General features: G+C 41.2%; 1 protein-coding gene across 1 annotated transcript; it reads right to left on the reverse strand.

The window, feature by feature from the left end:
- Positions 1-1,199: 1,199 nt before the first annotated feature.
- On the reverse strand, positions 1,200-16,272 carry LOC306695546 (adhesion G protein-coupled receptor E5-like). The gene is made up of 17 exons (XM_079158807.1): positions 16,116-16,272; positions 12,564-12,641; positions 11,962-12,102; positions 11,749-11,880; positions 9,765-9,908; positions 9,396-9,439; positions 9,042-9,140; positions 8,787-8,940; positions 8,511-8,630; positions 8,226-8,425; positions 7,907-8,074; positions 6,911-7,105; positions 5,868-6,085; positions 5,579-5,737; positions 3,724-3,892; positions 3,398-3,499; positions 1,200-3,116 (listed from the first exon to the last, which is right to left on the reverse strand). Exons 1-17 carry the CDS (start codon positions 16,144-16,146, stop codon positions 3,075-3,077), a joined length of 2,196 nt encoding a protein of 731 aa, XP_079014933.1. The 5' UTR covers positions 16,147-16,272; the 3' UTR covers positions 1,200-3,074.
- Between the last annotated feature and the right edge of the window lie 2,714 nt (positions 16,273-18,986).

The following is an 18,986-nucleotide window of genomic DNA, read 5'->3' on the forward strand; positions in this document are numbered from 1 at the left end:
TAATAACCAGACAATGACAAATGAGATACATATAAAGTCAGATGTATAAGGTTAAATCATCAGAGTTTATGGTTCCTACAACTTGCTACTGCAAGTGTCAGGTAGACACTTTGTGTTCCCTCCATTAACTTACAGTGCATCAGATGAAACCACAGATTAACTCACCGACTGTGCACCACCACAGCTGCCTTCGGCATACCTGTTGTACCAGAAGTGTAGATGTAGAAAAGTCTGTCTGAATGCACAGAGAGAGAGAGAGCGTGAGGAGAAGACAGGAAAAGAAAAGTGAGTTTTAATGAAGCTTTAGAATGACTTTTTGGCCTTTTGGCCCTCATCAGACAGAAAGGACAGAAAGGACAGATAGACTGGAAAGAGCGGGAGACAGAAAGGACGACATGCAGCAACGGTTAGCGGGTCGGATTTGAACTTGGGAGCCCATGGAGCTGGATTGTTACAGGGAAAGTTCACTTATTCTTTGTGTTTTGTTTCACGTGTGTGGTATGCACCCAGACTCTCCCCTTCATTCCTTAACATGTTTCTGTCTCTCCTTCCATACTCTCTGTTTATTAGACAGCCTGCGCAAGCAAAGATTTGAAGAGTATTAACTCAGGAATGTCATGAGATAACAGGGGAAATACCAATACAGATAAGAAGCAAGTCATTAAGAGGAAAGTGAATGCACAGATATATCACCTAACATATCACGTCAAGAGTGAAGTTTAGATCGAAATGTAAAGGAAAGTATGTTTCAAGATGCACTTAGATCTTGGATGATATCCAGTGTTTCTTTGAAATGAGTTGATGATTTGTTTGACAGTTGTGCGTGTGCTCATGTGCATCCTCCATCGAGTCAAAGAAGGCCAGAGAGACTGACATCTGGCAACGAGCAGGTCACTCTGGCAGGCAAAGACTTGCTAGGGAAAACATGGTGTTGCAATCAGAACTGATTTCCTGTAACATGATGAGGACCTGATATGGCAACACACACTCACTGCCAGATCGTTCTCTGCATTATACCAGACTTTCCCGCGGTTACCCACCGACAGATCAAAGACTGTTTGCCTGTTGTTCAGCCTGGAATAAAGTTCCGTTCCAACTATTCCGTGTGTCCGTCGTACTGCTTCTAGGTCCTTACCACTCCCGTTACAGATCCAGTTATCCATCTGCTGAGGACTAATGTTAATAAACCACTCTACAGATTTTTCAGATGAAATAGAAGCTTTAATAAAAATGGTGGTGCATATTATTTAAAGAAAACAGTACCAAACAACATACAACAAAACAAAGTAGAAAAATAAGTTCATACACCTTCCGACTAGAAGACCTATAGAAGGCCTAGATCTAAAAATAAGATTCTTACATTCACAAAATGCTGCATAATGCACATAGCTTTTTTTCTCATAGAAATACATTTTGCAATGTATGAATAAAACGTATCGCTGGTCACAAAGAGAGTGCAGCCACACATAAGAACCTATGAACAGTTTAGTTGTTAAACCAACACTCTGTGCGTGGTCTTAATCTGGCTCGTAGATGAGAAAGGGAGAAGCAATTCAAATATAAACAAATGGTGCGGGACAAAACCAATCACATAAAAAGACTGATTTTCTTTATTCCAAACGGCCTCTCTCTTTATAGAAAATACAAAAATATACAAATAGCTTTTTTACAACAAGTAAACTGTTCAGGTTCTGTGAGTGAGGCTGGTTCTCAAGTTGATGGTTGCACCATTTGAGTGAGGATGTGCTGGATTATCATTTCTTTGTAAAAGTGCAATAACACAAACAAAAGGTCTGTACAACTCCCATTAGACCTCATCAAAACTGTTGAAGTTCTCATTTCAGGGATGCAATAATTTACAGTCACTAACAATCTGTGGAGACATTGGCTAACGGCTGTAATAAGACAACATGACGACAAAATGGAATTGTATTCCATAAACACGGTTTGATTGCAGGAAGCTGCAGGCTTATCAGAAGGGTGGGTCTGTTTTGTGAATTTGCCAAGCAGCTATTTTGGGGCTGGATTTGTTTTCTTATTAAAAGAAAAACATGTAGCTTTAAAAGAACACCAGTGACAAAAGGCACATCTCAATTGCAAATCAATTGCAAGAAAAGATTATCTATAAATAGCCACAAGTGATGAAAACAAATCACTTATTTTGTTAAAAATCAAGAAACAAGAGACATAAAATCCTTGTGGGAACACATGTTGGATTTGCAGGACCATGAAGGGACCTTCAGAGAAACTGGGACATATTCATCATCAGTCAGTTGCTTCCTTGCCATTTAAATACAGAACATGGAAAAAAATTCTAAAAACACACCCACCCTTATTTTATTTACATAAAACATTTATAAAAATACAGCACAAACTGTTTGCTCATGGTTTAAGCTTGAAGAGCATCACTCATATTTTCTTGTAGCCTACATAATGTAGACTTTATAGTCTGCACGCTGCCATTGAAATTAAATAGTCTACATCAGTGTGTATGTGTCACTTTTAATCCTTTGAAAGGAGATACAGTTTATATTAGGATTATGATATATTTTTGATAAACCGATAAGATACTGAAATATCTTTCACTTTTATTTAAAGATTTCCTGAATAAAAACTTTTAGTAGTTGGCTACTTCTTGTCTGCTGTGACTATATTGACACTAAATAACAAATTCAGTCATCATCATTACAACTTGATCCACCATTTGCAGCACTGTAGAGCATCATCAGGGAGGAAAATAAGCAAAACTAAGGAGGTAAATAGCAGACTTCCTGACCCATAATGCAATTGATTGGCAGGCGATGCTACTCATATTGGTGGAGTTTCTTGGTTGTAAAGAATTTGGTCTTCATATCGCCTCAGATTTAACTTGTGACCTCTTGGAGGCCCTGATTAGCGGTCCATTAAACTGTTGGTATAGTGGTACAACAAAACTGAAATGGTTTCAATTGACATCATGGTAAGAAAATAATGACAGATTTTTTTAATTTAAGTCTTCCAAACCTTTAAACTTAGCCCGGATAGGTTAAAGGTGTGACAGTCTGTCTTTGGGGTACAATAACTGATAGAGCGCTTCATATTTTTGATTCTCCGGTGTGCTGCCCACTCCGAGAACCCTGAATGAACACAAACAAAGATCAGAAACAATGTTAGACAACGCTCTGTTTGCCACAATGGAAGATGTCTGATTTTAAGACGGTAAAAGTAGCAATACCTCAATGTTAAAATACTCCAGAATTGACTGACATTCAAAAGTATATTTACGTAAACATTGTGTAAACAAGTATTAGGCAGTATAAAAAGGAAATATTCAAAGTGTGGTACCGCAAAATTGTACAAAAGTACCGAATTTGAGTATTGGTGTTTGTGGTAGTAAGTAATGTCCCATTAAACTTACTTGTGACTGACTACTGGAGGGATTGGTACTGGTGAAGTCGGAGTACCTCTTCTTCTGTGGTGTGCAGACACGGGAGAGGAAATGGGCGTACTCGTCTCTCACCTGCAGGGGGCAGCAGAACATCAGACCAAAAATCCACTGCTCGAAACCTTTATATTTCTGTCGCTACACTTTCTCTTTTAGGTTCTGGTGTGTTAATATCTTACATACAGACCCATACAGACCCAGAGCATCAATTACTCACACACACACACACACACACACACACACACACACGCACACACACACGCATACACATACACATACATACAGCTGCTGTGTCCTACCTGTTTAGACAGCAGGCAGTGCATGATGAATACCAGTGCACCCTGCAGGCTGTTGAGGATAGTGAAGATGTATGCTTCCACCGTGGTGCCCTCTTGAAACAGGAAGGCCCCAAACACCCACATCAGACCCAGTATGCACATCTGGGCAATGGCTGTCACTGTGAAAGCTCTGCAGAGGAGGAAGATGGGGGAGGGTGGGTTCAAAGAAAAGACAACAGACAATGAAAGGAAAGATTAACATGAGCCCAAACACCTGGATGACTCAGTTATCACTGCAGCATCTGGAATATCCTTAAACAGTGGAAAGAAGAGATGAATATAAAAGATTAGTTTGAAGGAAAAATCCTTGCAGAGCAACACTATTTCAACTCTGCATGGGCCCTTGGTAGTATTTGGTGATATATCTCTCTTATTCCCATTAATAGCTTGCAATATAATCCACAGGGCAAGTGGGGAAGCAGCATGTCATTAGAGAGCAGAGTTGGTACTAAGAAAACATTAGCTACATTTCCCCCCACATTCTTTCCATCCATGCATTTTTCAGGTCCCATAGCTGCTCCATTCGGCCAACATACGTATTCATGTGCGTAGAGGTTTAGGTGAGGTTAATGCTGGGCGGTATACCGGTTTCAATTACCCCGTATGATATGAATTTTTCACATACCGTCATACCGGTGCATAGCCAGTACATTGCTGACAGTCTTCAACAGGCTGCTAAAGATGATGTTTGCCACCGGAAATAGTTGTTATGGAGCTAGTTATCTTATCTGTATTGAGACGGCTCCCTAGTCATGGTCATAACTTTATAACTTTATAACAATTAACAACCCACAACTAACGCTCTTTAACAGAGCAAAACACCACAACACAACAGTCTGTGACACATAAACAATTTGTAACACTAATAATTGTACATTTATAAACTTTCACCGCCGAACTGCATGCTGGGTACAGCTCACTCGCCTGCTAGCACAACAGTCTGCTAACAGCTGGGAGAGGCTCCGTCCTCCAGTAACGTTACATTACAGAACAGCGATGCAGGATAAACATAGACAGACCGGAGATGCACCGATAGAGTTTGACACATATGCAACGCTGATTACGTGTAATATGTGTGGTATTTGTTATAAATGTACGTTGGTACGTAGAGGGTGATACGAAGCTGTACTTGGAGGGGCTTAGGACCCAAGGGAATGTCGGTGAAGGAAACCGAAAGAGACGGAAGACACGCCACACAAACAGCTGTTCACCGCTCGTCACGATCCTGTAGAACAGATTCTCAACTGGTGGGTAGTCACGGACCCGTTTTCAGTGGGTCGCGGGCCTTTGCCTTAAAGCAGCGGAGTTATTCACGCTCCTTTCCAGCATTTACGGCACTTTTTCAGCGGCGCAGGAAAAACACAGGCCAATGCGTTGTAAATCACGTCACGTGATGCAGTTTAGCCAATCAGATAAGGGTATTCTGATACGTTTCCTTACTCCAGTGAGATGTACCCACACCGTGACACAGGGAGGAGAGACAATGAAAGACATCATAGGGCAGATCTCATGAGAATCCATATGTGAAAGTTAAATATCCGTGGTTAATTTTACCAATTTAAATTGCTAAAAGGACTGCATTCCCAAAACAGCAACGTGGAAACCTTGAGATTAAAGTATTACTTTCCCACACACTTGAACTCAAGGTGAGGCTAACACCGTATACCGTGGTACCGCCAAAGTTAGGCAAAATACCGTGATATACATTTTTGGTCATACCGCCCAGCACTAGGAGAGGTCACATTATGTCACACATTAACACAAGAGCTGACACACAAATAGACACTGCTAAACACAAACAAGCACACACACTCACCTAATTTTATGCAGTTTGGAGAGGTCTGGGTTGAGGCTGGTGAACTTCAGGGCCAGCTTCCAGACGGTGACGATGAAAAAGAAGACATTGAGGATGATGATGAAGCACACAGGAATGTAGAAACTCCAGATGAGGCCGTGTTCCAGAGACAGCCAGCAGCTAGATGAGAGGAAGGAAACGCATGTGCATGACAGAGTTTTCCTGAAGTCACAGAGATAGATAACAGCAGGTCTGTGTAATGCACTGACATAATTGCTATCACACATTAAGTATTCAAACACACACGTACTATTGATCGGTGCCGTATCCGTTTGGTCTAATGATGACGGATATAACGACGATAAGGAGAGGTGTCCCATAACCAGTGAGGAATAAGTAGAGGGGCCGCATGGTGGCGTTGAACACCAGGACCACCATACGGTACAGCTGCACCCCTTCTAACAGCATCCAGGTAAACACTCCCAAGAAGAAGTAATGGAGCATCGCCGCAACGAACCTGCAGCCGCCCTGTAATAATGTGAGCACATGAAGAAAGAGATCAGAGGACTGAAATGTCTCACAGCACCAATCAGATCCAGATACTACTTTAAATAAGAAGTGTCAAAGATATTTTTGATGATCGTGACCTTAATTAGATTACAGTCATATAAATTAAATCAAGACCATAAATTCACACACTGTATATTATTAGAAGTAAGAATCCTGCATTCAAATTGTTAGTAAAAGTGTAAAATCAACTTCAGTACCAAAAGTAAAGTATTCAAAACTTGTAATAATATAAAAACATTATTCTCCTGATATGTTGTGAAGTACAATATAAAGTTGCATAATATGGAAAGTATAAGATCACTAACCTGTAATTAAATACAGCAACTATCCACCACTGATTAAGACACATGTGTGACAATTCTATGTTTTTCAGAAGTGCTCTTTAGTCGAACGATAAAAATAAACGAACATCCTATTTGGCCATTTTGTGATTTTCCGCTCCACTGTCAGCCTTTTCAAGAAAAGCGCTGTCTGTGAAAAAGCCTCTGAGTGCAATTTTTTCTCCTTTTTTCCCCCTCAAGATAACCACAGGGGCGTTTGACTGTAACGTGGCAGGAAGACATGCTTGAGGTTGAACATTGCAGAAACGCTCTAATGTTGAAAGTTAATGTGAGGAGTGCCTCTTCACATTGACTTTGTTGCATGTAAACAGGAACATTAGTGGAAGAGTTCAACCCAGTCTAAACGTTTAAATCAAATTACTTTCTTAGTGAATACAATGTCAATCCTGATGATTACAGCAGCATGTGTAGCTGCAGTCGCTATTTGCTTCACCAAACATACCACAGGTTTAGTTTGTGAAATGCCAGCCAGAAAGATGAGGTCAGCCATGAAGAGGCAGATGCAGAGGTGCAGGTGGATGGTGGTGCGGGTTCCTTGTATGGAGCGGCAGAACTTGAATGTCAGGATGCACAGTACGAGGCACAGCAGGGAGATGGTCAATCCTATCTTGGTCACCAACTGGAGTCCAAAGGTGTGCTGGTGGAGAAGATGTGGTAGTTCCAGAGGTTATCATTTACAAAATAATGTGTGTGTGTGTGTGTGTGTGTGTGTGTGTGTGTGTGTGTGTGTGTGTGTGTGTGTGTGTGTGTGTGTTACTCTGACATGTAGGGGAATGAGGAGGATAAAAGTAAGAAGCATGTTTATTGTTCATAAATAAACTAATCTTTTGGCCACTTGGAGGTGAAATAAACAAGCTGTAAACACAGCATTGATATATTATCACTTAATAAAGTTGATAATGACAAACTTGTTCACAGCTGCCTATTTACACATTGAACTGATACATTATCAGTCATTTGGAGTCGTGTTTCTGGCCACCTGACGAATGTAAGTTCTATATTTACTCTCCTCTTTGGTCTCTACAAACTCCCGAGGTAAACATCTGGGTTATTCAGCTGCTAAATAGTCCACCAGCTAATTTCTAACTTCTCCATTTGCTGCTGGTCAGGTTATTCATCAGAGCTTCTTCGCTAATACAGCTGCCTGCTGCATCCAAACACTGCATGACACGGTAAAGTTGTTGAATAAATGAATAGGTAATGATGAAAGAAATAATCACAGAAATAAATTGTGGGGAATATATGAATTAAACAATAATTTGTGAAAAAAATAATTGAAATCAATAAAATAATAATGTCTAAATATGCTTTCAAGAGCTTAGTTGTTGTTTTTCTAATGTCCTTTTCAGGTCCAGTAACACTTACATATCATGCCACTTTTTATATTGTTACTTTTCATAATGCGACAAAGGGTTTTTACGGTGTGTGTGCTTCTTACCTCCATGTCGTAGAGTGCCATGAGCACAGCAAAGCTGCTCAGATGTTTACATGTACACACGGTGTGAGTGGCATTGGACTGCCATTGATAACAACCATCTGTGGACCAGGCCCCACTCTCGTTCCAGTACGCACAGATGTAGCTCAGCTGAGCTGACTCCACATTGTCCTGTGAACAAAAACATACCGTCCTGTCAAAAGCAGGCTTTGTGTATATGTCTTTCTTCATATTCCAGTACTCCCAAGTGTTTTGACTACAATGATTTAAAAAAAAAAAAAGTAGGACCACACTGAGAAGACGATGTGACCGGTAGGACTACCTGTAGATGTCTGAGGGTGATGTTGACGGGGCTGCTCAGGTTCTGAGTGGATGGGTTAGAGACCACAACGGACACAACTCTAGAGGAGATCTGAAAGGAAGGACTCACACCGTCCTTTTCGTGTCCTGTGAGCCTGTCAAAGGACCGGTTTACAGGCACCTCAAGGTTCTTGTAGCTCAACAATGCAGCCAGAGCAAAACCTGTAAAAGACAATACGGAATATGATAATATTCATTGATGAACCATAAACATGTGGCCTCGTTGCCAAAGGGAGGAGAAGTTTACCGCGGTATGATCCCATCCCAGCTGCTGTTGTCCAGTCAGTGTCAAGTGTGGCGTTCTCATTGGTCAGATGGATTGGTCCAGTGGGGGGAGTCTTTCCCCTCTGCACTGCAATCTCTATATCTATTTGAGCAGATGACTCATTTCAAATCACCCAGTTCACATCAGCTTTCCCAACATCATGTATTGAACTCTTGCATGCATCTACATAAAGGCCTATGAGCTTTTTACAGTATAATACAATATGCAAATCACAACTGAGCTCGTGGCCACTGGTACCTGTCTCAGCGGTGTTTGTCTTGGTGCGGCCGTCTTTGAGCTGCGGGCCAATGAGCATGATAGCGTTCTCCACCGTAACGAGCAAGCTGCTCACATCTTCACTGCTGTCCAGGTGACCGGGGGACAAGATGTCCTCGGTCGCTGTGAAAAGTTTCTGTCCAAGTTGCAGGATGGGAGAGGGAGAATTGAGAATACTGTACGGGTTTGTTTGTGTACCAACGTGTGCGATCGTGTTTCTGTATCTGCTGCTCTGACCTTCAGTAGCACCTTTCCATCACCAGCAGTGCTTGGGTCAGACAGAGCCAAACAGCTGTTTCTCATCATGAACAAAATGTCTGCCAGGCCTCCGAGCGACTGAGAGACAGAGACGGGGAGAGAGAAGAATAAGACTATTCAGTTTGCCCTTCTAAAACATGTGTATACTCAAAACTACAGGGCTGCAGGGAGGTCTAGGAAATTGAGGAAATTGGTTGAAATATTCTTAAGAAAACCCACAGTGCTTGATTATAACTGACCCTGCACTCTGAGCTTGTGAAAATAAACCCTCTGTTAGAACTTAATACATTGTTGCAGTGTGCTAATAATGTTGTAACTAAACATGCAGCTTACCGGTGCAGGACCGCCGTTTCCATTGAAGCTGTCACAGTCGAGCTCTTGATGGAACGGAGAGAAACATCAGATTATCATCTCACCGGTTGAGTTTGACACTTCACTCCAGTATGCATTGAAAGCAGAGGAGTGTGACAAAATCTGCGCTGCAAAAACAGCAGCTCTGAACAGAAGCTCATCCTAAGTATCCCATGAGACATTTACCACAGGTTATCTGGGATCACATGAGTCAACACAGAAAGTACCCAGAGCTACCACAATGACATCTGTGTTGAGAAGTTTATCCAAGGAGCTGCGTGAACATGTAGAATCTTCATATGAGCTAATAATAGATAGTGATGGAGAGGAATAGTGTATGCATTCACTCACTTGAGCATGTTGTCCTGTAGTTGCCATAATTGGTGTATCCTGTTGAACACATGCACCAGTAACTGCCATTTCTGTTTTCACAAGTCCCGTGTTCTCCACAGAGGTCTTCGTTCTTGACTTCAGCTTCTTTGCATTCATCAACGGCTGAGTTAGAAGAGCAAACAGAGACATAATCACTGACATACCTCATGGGCAAGGATTTCAGTCTGGAACCAATCTGAATATAGCAGGTATGGCAAATGGAACAATGTTTCTGTGATGTAACTACGGGCACAGTCATGTGAGTCATTCGTTGTTGGCAAACGGAAGCTCAGACAGCTCTGAACTTTGCCTGCAACGAGTGTGAGATGTTGTTAAGAGCTGCAATTTGTACAAGCAGGAGGCAGGACATGGCTTTGTGGTTTGGGTCAGAGTACAGGGAGCTGCAATAGTTGAACCATGATGAAACAAAAGAATGTAGGACCTTTTCGAGATCAACCAAGAATACGACGGAGTTTTTAATTTTGGAAATGTTGCGTCGCTGGTTCTGATTCTTCCATAATTGTTCAGAGTTGTATTTGAATGTGAGAAATGTGCCCATAGGTATCCCAGGTAAGCTCAAGGATTTAGCAGAAGAGGACATTATCACGACAATCTCTCGACACATTCTTCTCCTCTTGCAAAAGAAAAGGGGAGATTATTTCCAGTAAAGCGAACCAATACTTTATCAGGGGTTTTGCTACTTCGACCTCACATGGTCTGGTATTACCAGTAGCTTGTGGTGGCTAATATTAGCTGATAATAAATAGATACTGCTGTATGACAGAGATTACTGACTGAGTCAGTTTACTTTAATGTGTTGCTGTTAAACTATGTTAACTCTTTTATAATTAAGGCCTCAGCATACTAAGTATATGTTATGAAGTATTTATACGGGTTCAGAACGTTGTTCTTCTTGGCCATGATGACGTGCTACTTGTCACGTTGTGGTAAAGACAGGAAACCCTGCAACCATGGAGTGCAGAGGACACGTGAGACAGCAGGTATGTTGCTGAATCCTCTTTCAGATGATAATAATAGCAGACAGTAGCTCAGATGCTTTTGTTAACTTTAACTTAACAATTTCACAGTGTTATCGTGTTGGCAGAGACAATGGCAATTTCACATGAAATATGTGTTTATTAGTTTGTAATGTTTACAGTCCTGCCAATATGTGTGGTTTTTGTGTACTTGTCACACAAGCCATTGATTGAAGTCATCCCAACCAGCACTGAGCTTGGTTTTGGTTTTGGACTGTAATAGCTACACTCAAAGTGAGGGTGAAGAGGGTGAAGGGCCTGGTCGCTTACTTTCACACCTCCACCTCCATCGGGCCTATCAATGCTTTCAGTGGCTGTGCTTGTCCCATCGACCCTTTTAAAAAGTTACAAAAATTGTCAGAGGCGCACCGATTACCAATTTGGTGGTAATGATCTAACAAGATTCACCGACACACACACACACACCGGAGTTTTCAGGACTGTGTAGATGAGTACAGACCAAACTTGACTGAAAATCTCACTCACTCACCTGTTTGGTCAACTTTCCCCTTTTTGACTCGATTGAGCATATTGTTTAGTGATCTCCCAAACTCCCAGCACAGCACCAGTCACAAGTGTAGACATACATTGAACAACTACATTGTAAAATGTGATTTTACTTGTTTGTTATTTTAGCATATTATTCTATGTCAGAATGACAAAAGATTATCGAAGTTGTCACGATGACACAAAATTACTGGTTAGCAACATCTCAACGACAAAACAAATGTTTAACTTGAAAATTCACATTTAACTGAATTAGTAGTGTAAATCTACTTTGACTTTCCTCCCGTCCTGTACCTGATTCGGACCAGACATGGGTGTCGTCGTCGGCTCAGACTGTTTTCGAGGTGAGTGAAATCATAAGTGTTTAGATATAAGTGATATATAAGTTTATATATGTAATACAAGTAGACAGTATTCACCTTTGCAGTTTCCAGGGCTACTGGTGGCGTTGGTGTACCCAAATTGGCAGGTGCAGTTGTAGCTTCCAATCAGGTTGGTACAATTAGCAGCGTGACCGCAGATATCTGTGTCATCTCTGCACTCGTTGATATCTGACAGAAGAACAAGTGAAGATGGGTAAGACCGGTTCGACAAAAGAGAGACACAAATCACACACACTCACACACGCTCACCTTGACACTGTCCACCTAGTGTGAAGTAAACCCTCCCTCTCACTTCTTTGAAGCCCTTCATGCACTGGCAGTGGAAGCTGCCATACGTGTTAAAGCACTTTGAGTTGTTGCCACATGGTTTTTGTAGGCACTCATTGTAATCTGTGTTTCGATACGAATAGAAAAAACAAAGAGAGTACAATTATATTAAATCTCACAGGTCAATCCACTAATAAAACATTATTTTCAGTAGATGGTGAACTTGTCATTTTGATTGTAAGCAGTCTTTATCATTAGCTGTTTTCTGTATTCTTAGATCACCACGATTAGCTTGTTTGTGGCTAATCGTGGTGATCTAAGAATTTAAACATCTCCTACTAATGTTTTCCTTGCAATCCACTCTGAACATGAGCGGTGCTTAAATGCCTAAAATGGAAAAACAAAGTGGAATGTCACCAAATAAAGACTTCTTTTCTAACTTCAGTAAGAGGTGTTGCAAAAGGAACACCACTTCTTTCTGGGAGCTCTTGTCTTTAGTAAAAGTCACAATAGAAACATTTGGTAGACAGAAACAAGACAGTGGAGGTGGATGTTTGAAGTTAGAGGTCATGGCAGAGTATTACCAATACATTCTCTGCCTTCTGAGTTTAATAAGCCCGGGCCACACTCAGAGAGACATTCCCTCAGCATACACAATAGGCCTGTGGGGAAAGAGAGAGAAGCCATTTAGTTTCAATTCACAGTTAAGGAAAAATCTTACAATAACAAGGAAAACCTAATAAAGCAGAGCACCTATACCTGTGTATTTATTTAGCCATTCAGGCCTTTATGGGAAACTTTCAACCATAATTCTTCCCAGAAAGGGCATTTGAAGAGCCCCACTAACCCTTGAGTTGGCTACAAAAGCCACTTCCCTGGTGATGGCGCAACATTTTATCAAAAATGTTAACCCACATGCAGCAGTGGTGCCCCATTTTCATGTTTGCCTATAAGAGCGCTGATCAAATATGAAAAAACCTGAATTACATGCAGTTTTGCTGCGGAGCTATCACACGATTTCCAGTAATGAAGCTTTGAATTTGCATGTGAAAAGGCACCAACAGTGGCTTGAGCATTGCTCAAGGGATCAGTCTTTGTGTAGGTCAGTTGGTCCAACACTGGTCCAGACTGAAATGTCTCTGCAGCTTTTCTATGATTGAAATTTTGTCCAAACATTTCTGGTCCCGAGGGGATAAATCCTAATGGTTTGCGCGCGGGTGAGCGACTGTTGCATCGTGCGCGCGGATCGGGGCGGAACACCGCCGTGCGCGATACAGAGAGCAGGGGAATTGAAAACGCGCAACCATGTAGTGACAGACATGACATGCCGGCGTGTAAATAAATTAAGCACAAGTACTCGTCCTTCAAGCTCCCGTCTCTCTGCTCTTCTACTTCTTCTACTCTTCTACTTCTACAGGGTGCGCGCATGACAGCGCTCATCTCGTTCGCCCCCTGGTGGTTGGCTGATTCAGGAAGCGTTTGATTTGATATGTAGCAGAGCACGTATTTTAAACGTTAATATCGCAGACGATCATGCTCATTTAATCGTGGCAGCCAAAATCGTGATCGCAATTAAAATTCGATTAATTGTGCAGACTGAAAACAAATCATAATGCGTCTCTGGTATTGTTCAGGGGGCCGGATCAAATGTGGAGGCGGGCCGCATCCGGCCCGCGGGCCGTAGTTTGGCGACCACTGAGGTAAACAGTAGAGTAAACTAAATAAAAAAACGGGAGAAAGAGAGAAAAAACACGGGAGAGATGCGGTGAAAGAGGGAAAGAAACAGCGGGCAGTCACACGGAGCAAAGTCAAAAAACAAAAGAGCCAGCCGAGTCGAGTAAATGAAGGAAAAATGGTAGCAGAAGGTTAGGAAACCGACACACACTTTTCTCTATTTAATCTTGATTTGTTAGCCTGACTGTTGGTGTTTGTACAAGCCTGAATGCTGTGAATAACTGAAATCATGCGAGAGTTTGCCGCTAGGCAAAAGTTAGTATAAATTCTAATGCTAAAAGCATGTGCTTAAGCGTCTATTTGACTCTAAATGTGACCATAATTTACAAAATGAACATCATGGTGTATTGGAGAAGACCTAAAACTAACAGTTTAGACCATAAACTCATGTTTGCAATGTTTACTGAGGTAATAAATCAAAAGTAATATAGTTTTCTCATAGACTTCTATACAATCAGTATAGTTGTCTTTGCACCCAGATGAGTAGCTATTAGAAAGAATGCACTTCGTCATTGGTCTCAATTTCCAGAATTACATATGTGCATGATTTTAGTGATTATTTTCTTCCTCCTGCGAGACTTCCCATGACCCAACTCCATGTCGGTCAGATCATTTACAAACCACAACAGACACTTCAGATTCACTGTTAAAACAGAAAACAACCCCCATATGTTGTAAGTAAAAAAAAACAAAAATAGCCCAATTCCCTCCTATTTTTCCCTCCCTGCTTTACAATGAGCCTTCTGTTGTTCTCTGATGAAGCTGGAGCTCCTGCAGTAACACCACTGTAGGAAAACCAGGCAGAGGTTGACAGTGACAGTGAGTGTGTGTAACAGTGTTACTGAGTCTAACTTCATGACTACATAATTGTGGATAGAAACTAAGCCTGGAAATATACAAAGAGTGAATTTATGCTCAGCTTGCAGCTGATTATCATTCACCAGTAAGCCTAGTGGTGAATGAGATAGTTGTGTGTGACATAAACTATCTTTCTTTCTAAGCTGTATGTTGCATTTTCGTCCGTCTGTCTCTCTTCCTGTCGCATTCACTTTTGGCCTGATAGAAAGAGGAAGTTATAAACACAGCCAACGCGTTGCGTGTTGCCAGGGTTTCTCATGTGTATTTTGTAACCTGAAAGCAATTTCTTAGAAACCAAAGGACTCATTTCACTCGTATAAAAAGTTAAGCTGACTTATAAAAGCTGTAAATTCACATGTTAACAAATCAACACCTATTTCAAAATGATGGGACCAATTGATTCTGCTGACCTTTGAAAAGACAGTTCTGAAAAAATGTAAAGTAAATTCTCAATACCTGAGTGCTCAGTAAACATATACAACATGATTTTATTGATCACCAATAAAACACTCTATGGACAGGCTCAAGTTATTGTTTGACATCCTACTGGCATATGAATGTAGGCATTCATCATGAGCAGCTGTTCTTACTCTTATATAGTCTTTCTGCAGGAAACAAGGTTGAAAAATAAAAACCATGTAACTGTGGGCCAGAAAACCAAAACACTAATCTGTGGGAAGCTAAAAGGTCATATTGGGTTCCACCTTTCTAGTTTTGTTACATTGAGTGCTTGTTGCTGACATGAACCAACAATGTGACAAGATAACATGTTTGCCTCTCGTAAGGAAACCAAAGTGGGATGAGATCATTAAATAAAATAGATAAATAAATAAACAGAATATTACTTTTTATATAGACATTATACTTTTACAGTATATGTACTATTACATGTAGTATAGTGGTAGTTCAGTGCAACCCATTATGTTTTGGATATGATGTAATAGGTCTGTCCGACATAGTATGAATATAATAACATGCTCAACATATAGTATAATGTATGATCTCTGTACAAAGATGGAATAAAACTTTTTTATGAATACGTTCTATGGTGATGAGCTTCTGAAATAGGTCTGACACAGATGTGTAAAATAGAAATATCCCCATCCTATCTGTGGTTTGCCCTGAAATAACTATATTCTTCTTGTTGTGAGTCATTGTGTGCCATCAGCCCTCTGCACGCTGCCACTACTCATCCAGACTCTGGGTTTATTTTACTCAGACAGCCTGAGGAGCTGCTCTGACTGACCTGGTCAGTCCTGCAGCGCCAGTCCTGTGACTATCCTATTCACTAATATAGATAAGTGATTTATTTACACATGTTTCTGTAGCAGCCCCACAGTCATAGACATGTGTGATCTGAAACAAAAAGTAGAAGTACACCAACTGAATTACAACATTCTAAACTTCCCCGTACTTTTTATTTCATGTCTTTTTACTCAACCTTCACTCACCCACCCAGTCACACACATACAAACACACACACACACACACACACACGCTAACACACACACTAACACACACTGAGCTCTCATTGATGAACTTACCCACAAAAAGTAGCGCCTTCCAATACTCCATGTTAAAGGCAAACCAATATCCCCCACACAGCTGGAGACTTTATCAGAACTATGAATTGGTTGTAAATCTGGTTGATGTCCTGTAATAAAAGATCCTGTCGCAACGTTCAAGAAAGATTTGAGTATTTTTCAGACTTCTCAGTAGTCCAAGGTCCATTAAATCCAGAATGAGAGTAAAAAAAGAGATAAATCCTTTCTCTAGAGGATGATTGTATGGCAGGGGAAATAACTGTGAACCTTCACCAGCTCTCTTGCTCTTTCAGATTCAGACTCTCAGTCTCAGCCCGCCTTCTCCGCCTGATTTCCCTCCCCCGCTCTCTCCCCCTCCCTCTCTCTCTCTCTCTCTCTCTCTCCCTCTCTCTCTCTTCCTCCCTTTCACGTATCTGTGTGGCCTTGTCTTTGTCACGTCACTCTTTCTTGCTCTTTTCTTTCACTACCATATCTTTCCATGTGGACACATTTCTCACACTGGCACCCGATCACATTGCTTGCACAAACCCCCCTTCTGTCTACGCCGTCTTTCACATTTCCCTTTTCGCTCCGGCGGCCTCTATTTCAGGAGCTATTCACAACACTCTCATGAGAGACAGAGAAAGAGAGGAGGGGGGAACAGAGACCGACGAGAGGCCTATGACTAACGCTCAATCTAAGCAGCTGCTGTACTTGAGTTTTGCCAGTAAGTAATCGTATATCTGGTTCCATTCTTCCCAACTCCTACTCTAAATCTCCTCCTACTTTTTCCTCCTTTCCCCCCCAAATGTTCAGCCCTTCACCCAATTCCAGTGACAAACTGTCTGCGTTTTCTCAACCCCCCAGACAGCAAGAAAACGGATGCAGGATGACCTCTATTAAAGTGAAATTCTCCACAGGACCCCAATAATGTGGTTCAGAGAAAACAGGGTTGAATACAACTTGAGTTAAAACTATCCACATACATTTTAAATATATTTCTACATAATGACTGAACTAGTATAAACCAGTAAAGGAATAAGACATAAATATGTGAAGCCACTTATGTAAAAGTGTTTGGTTACTTTGGTTTGGCGAGTGCAGGGTGAGTCTAACTACATGGAAACAAAAACTCAATTGCAGCAGCTTCAACTTTAACCGTTACACCCCATCCCCCTTAGTCACTGTTGCTCAATCTGACCAGCACCAATGCAAATTACAGGGATAACTGTGACAGGTTTACCGTGAATAATTCTTAACAATGAGACAAAGACAGGTTTCTCCTTTCTAGTTTGCAACTTAATTGGCTCATATTATTTTTAAGAATTTAAGTTGGTTAAAAACGTAATATCCAGTTGACGTTTTAATGTCTCCAGCTGACTTGTTTTAACCCCAAATCTTGCATCAGAATGCCATGATGACCACATAAAACACTGGCATCATGTCGAAGGCAAAAGTCAAGTCTGTTTTGTTCCATTTCTTACACGTAACTTCAGTGATTGTGTGTTGTGGTCTGAGCACAGCCCAAAACTCAGATGCCCTATTACTCAATACTGTGGCTGAATACATCCTGTGTAGACACAGACGGAGGACGGAAGCTGCTGCTGCTCTGCTCCAGATATCCCGTTTAACCTCCACTTCTGCCAAGTGAAGCCAATCTGGAAGTCTCTTAAGACTCCTCCGGTTGCAAAAAGAAGTCTGGAGATGGAAGTCTATGAGAAAATGACCCTACCTTTCACCTGATTTACTCCCTCAGTAAACATTGTAAACATGAATGTATGGTCTTAATCGCTAGCTTCAAGTCTTCTTCTACACAGCATGATGTTCGTTTAGTAAATTATTTTCTCTATGCTTCAGGGCGGGCTTACTGTGATTGACAGGTCGCGGCCGCTACCTGAGCCGTATACGGCGTCTCTACGTCCGTCACTCCTCAGCATTCCAAATAGAGTAACTTCCGTTCATTGGTTACGGGGAAAAAAACATGGCGTTGGCCTGAATCCAAGATGGCGACGGCGAATTTGAGGCTTCAAAACAACAGTCCTTAAACCAATGGGTGATGTCACGATGACTACATCCACTTCTTATATACAGTCAGGCATGTAACGTGACTGTGGTCGCAGGAGTTTAACTTCCCCAAATCCATTAAAGAGCCGGACAGAGCCAGCTTTGTCGCTGATAGCATCAGGGCCGCCTTCAATGCAGTTGGGAAATATCACACAATGGATGTGCTTGTTGTGAACAGGACTTTTTCTTTTGCATACCCTAACTAAGTTAGTTAATGGCAGTGAGCTAGTTAGCTTAACATGCTAACGATGGAAGCTTAGGTTGGAGCAGATAAACGATGCGTCTGATCCATGTCTACTTCTTGTTCAATGTACGTATTTAGATTAGAGCTGTGAATCTTCGCTTGCCTCACGATTCCGTCAACGATTCTCGATACATTGAGATGCGTCGAGAATCTACACTCTACACTACACTACAGCATACGGCTACTTTTTAAAGAATTAATACCAGCAGACACAGAATCTGAACTCCCTTTATTCAGAAAGTGCTTTCAAAAATCAGACTACACTCTTGTATAAAAAGCTGCATCTTTTCAATTTATTTATTTATTTTTTATTTAACCTTTATTTAACCAAGAAAGTCCCATTGAGATTAAAAATCTCTTTTTCAAGGGAGACCTGGCCAAGACAGGCAGCAGCATCAGAGACACATAGTTACAGACAGAAAACACAGAACAAGACAAGTTAAAAGAAAGTTAAAAGTTAAGAGAGTAACGAAACCGAGTTAATTTAAAAAACATTTACATTTTTGGGTAACCTGCCTCTATTGCTTTCAATTTTGATTTAAAAGCAGTAAATGGTATCAGTTCTTTAAGTTTTAAGTCATTTT

This window comes from Pholis gunnellus (genome assembly GCF_910591455.1).
Source record: "Pholis gunnellus genome assembly, chromosome: 5".
Taxonomy (NCBI): Eukaryota; Metazoa; Chordata; class Actinopteri; order Perciformes; family Pholidae; genus Pholis; species Pholis gunnellus.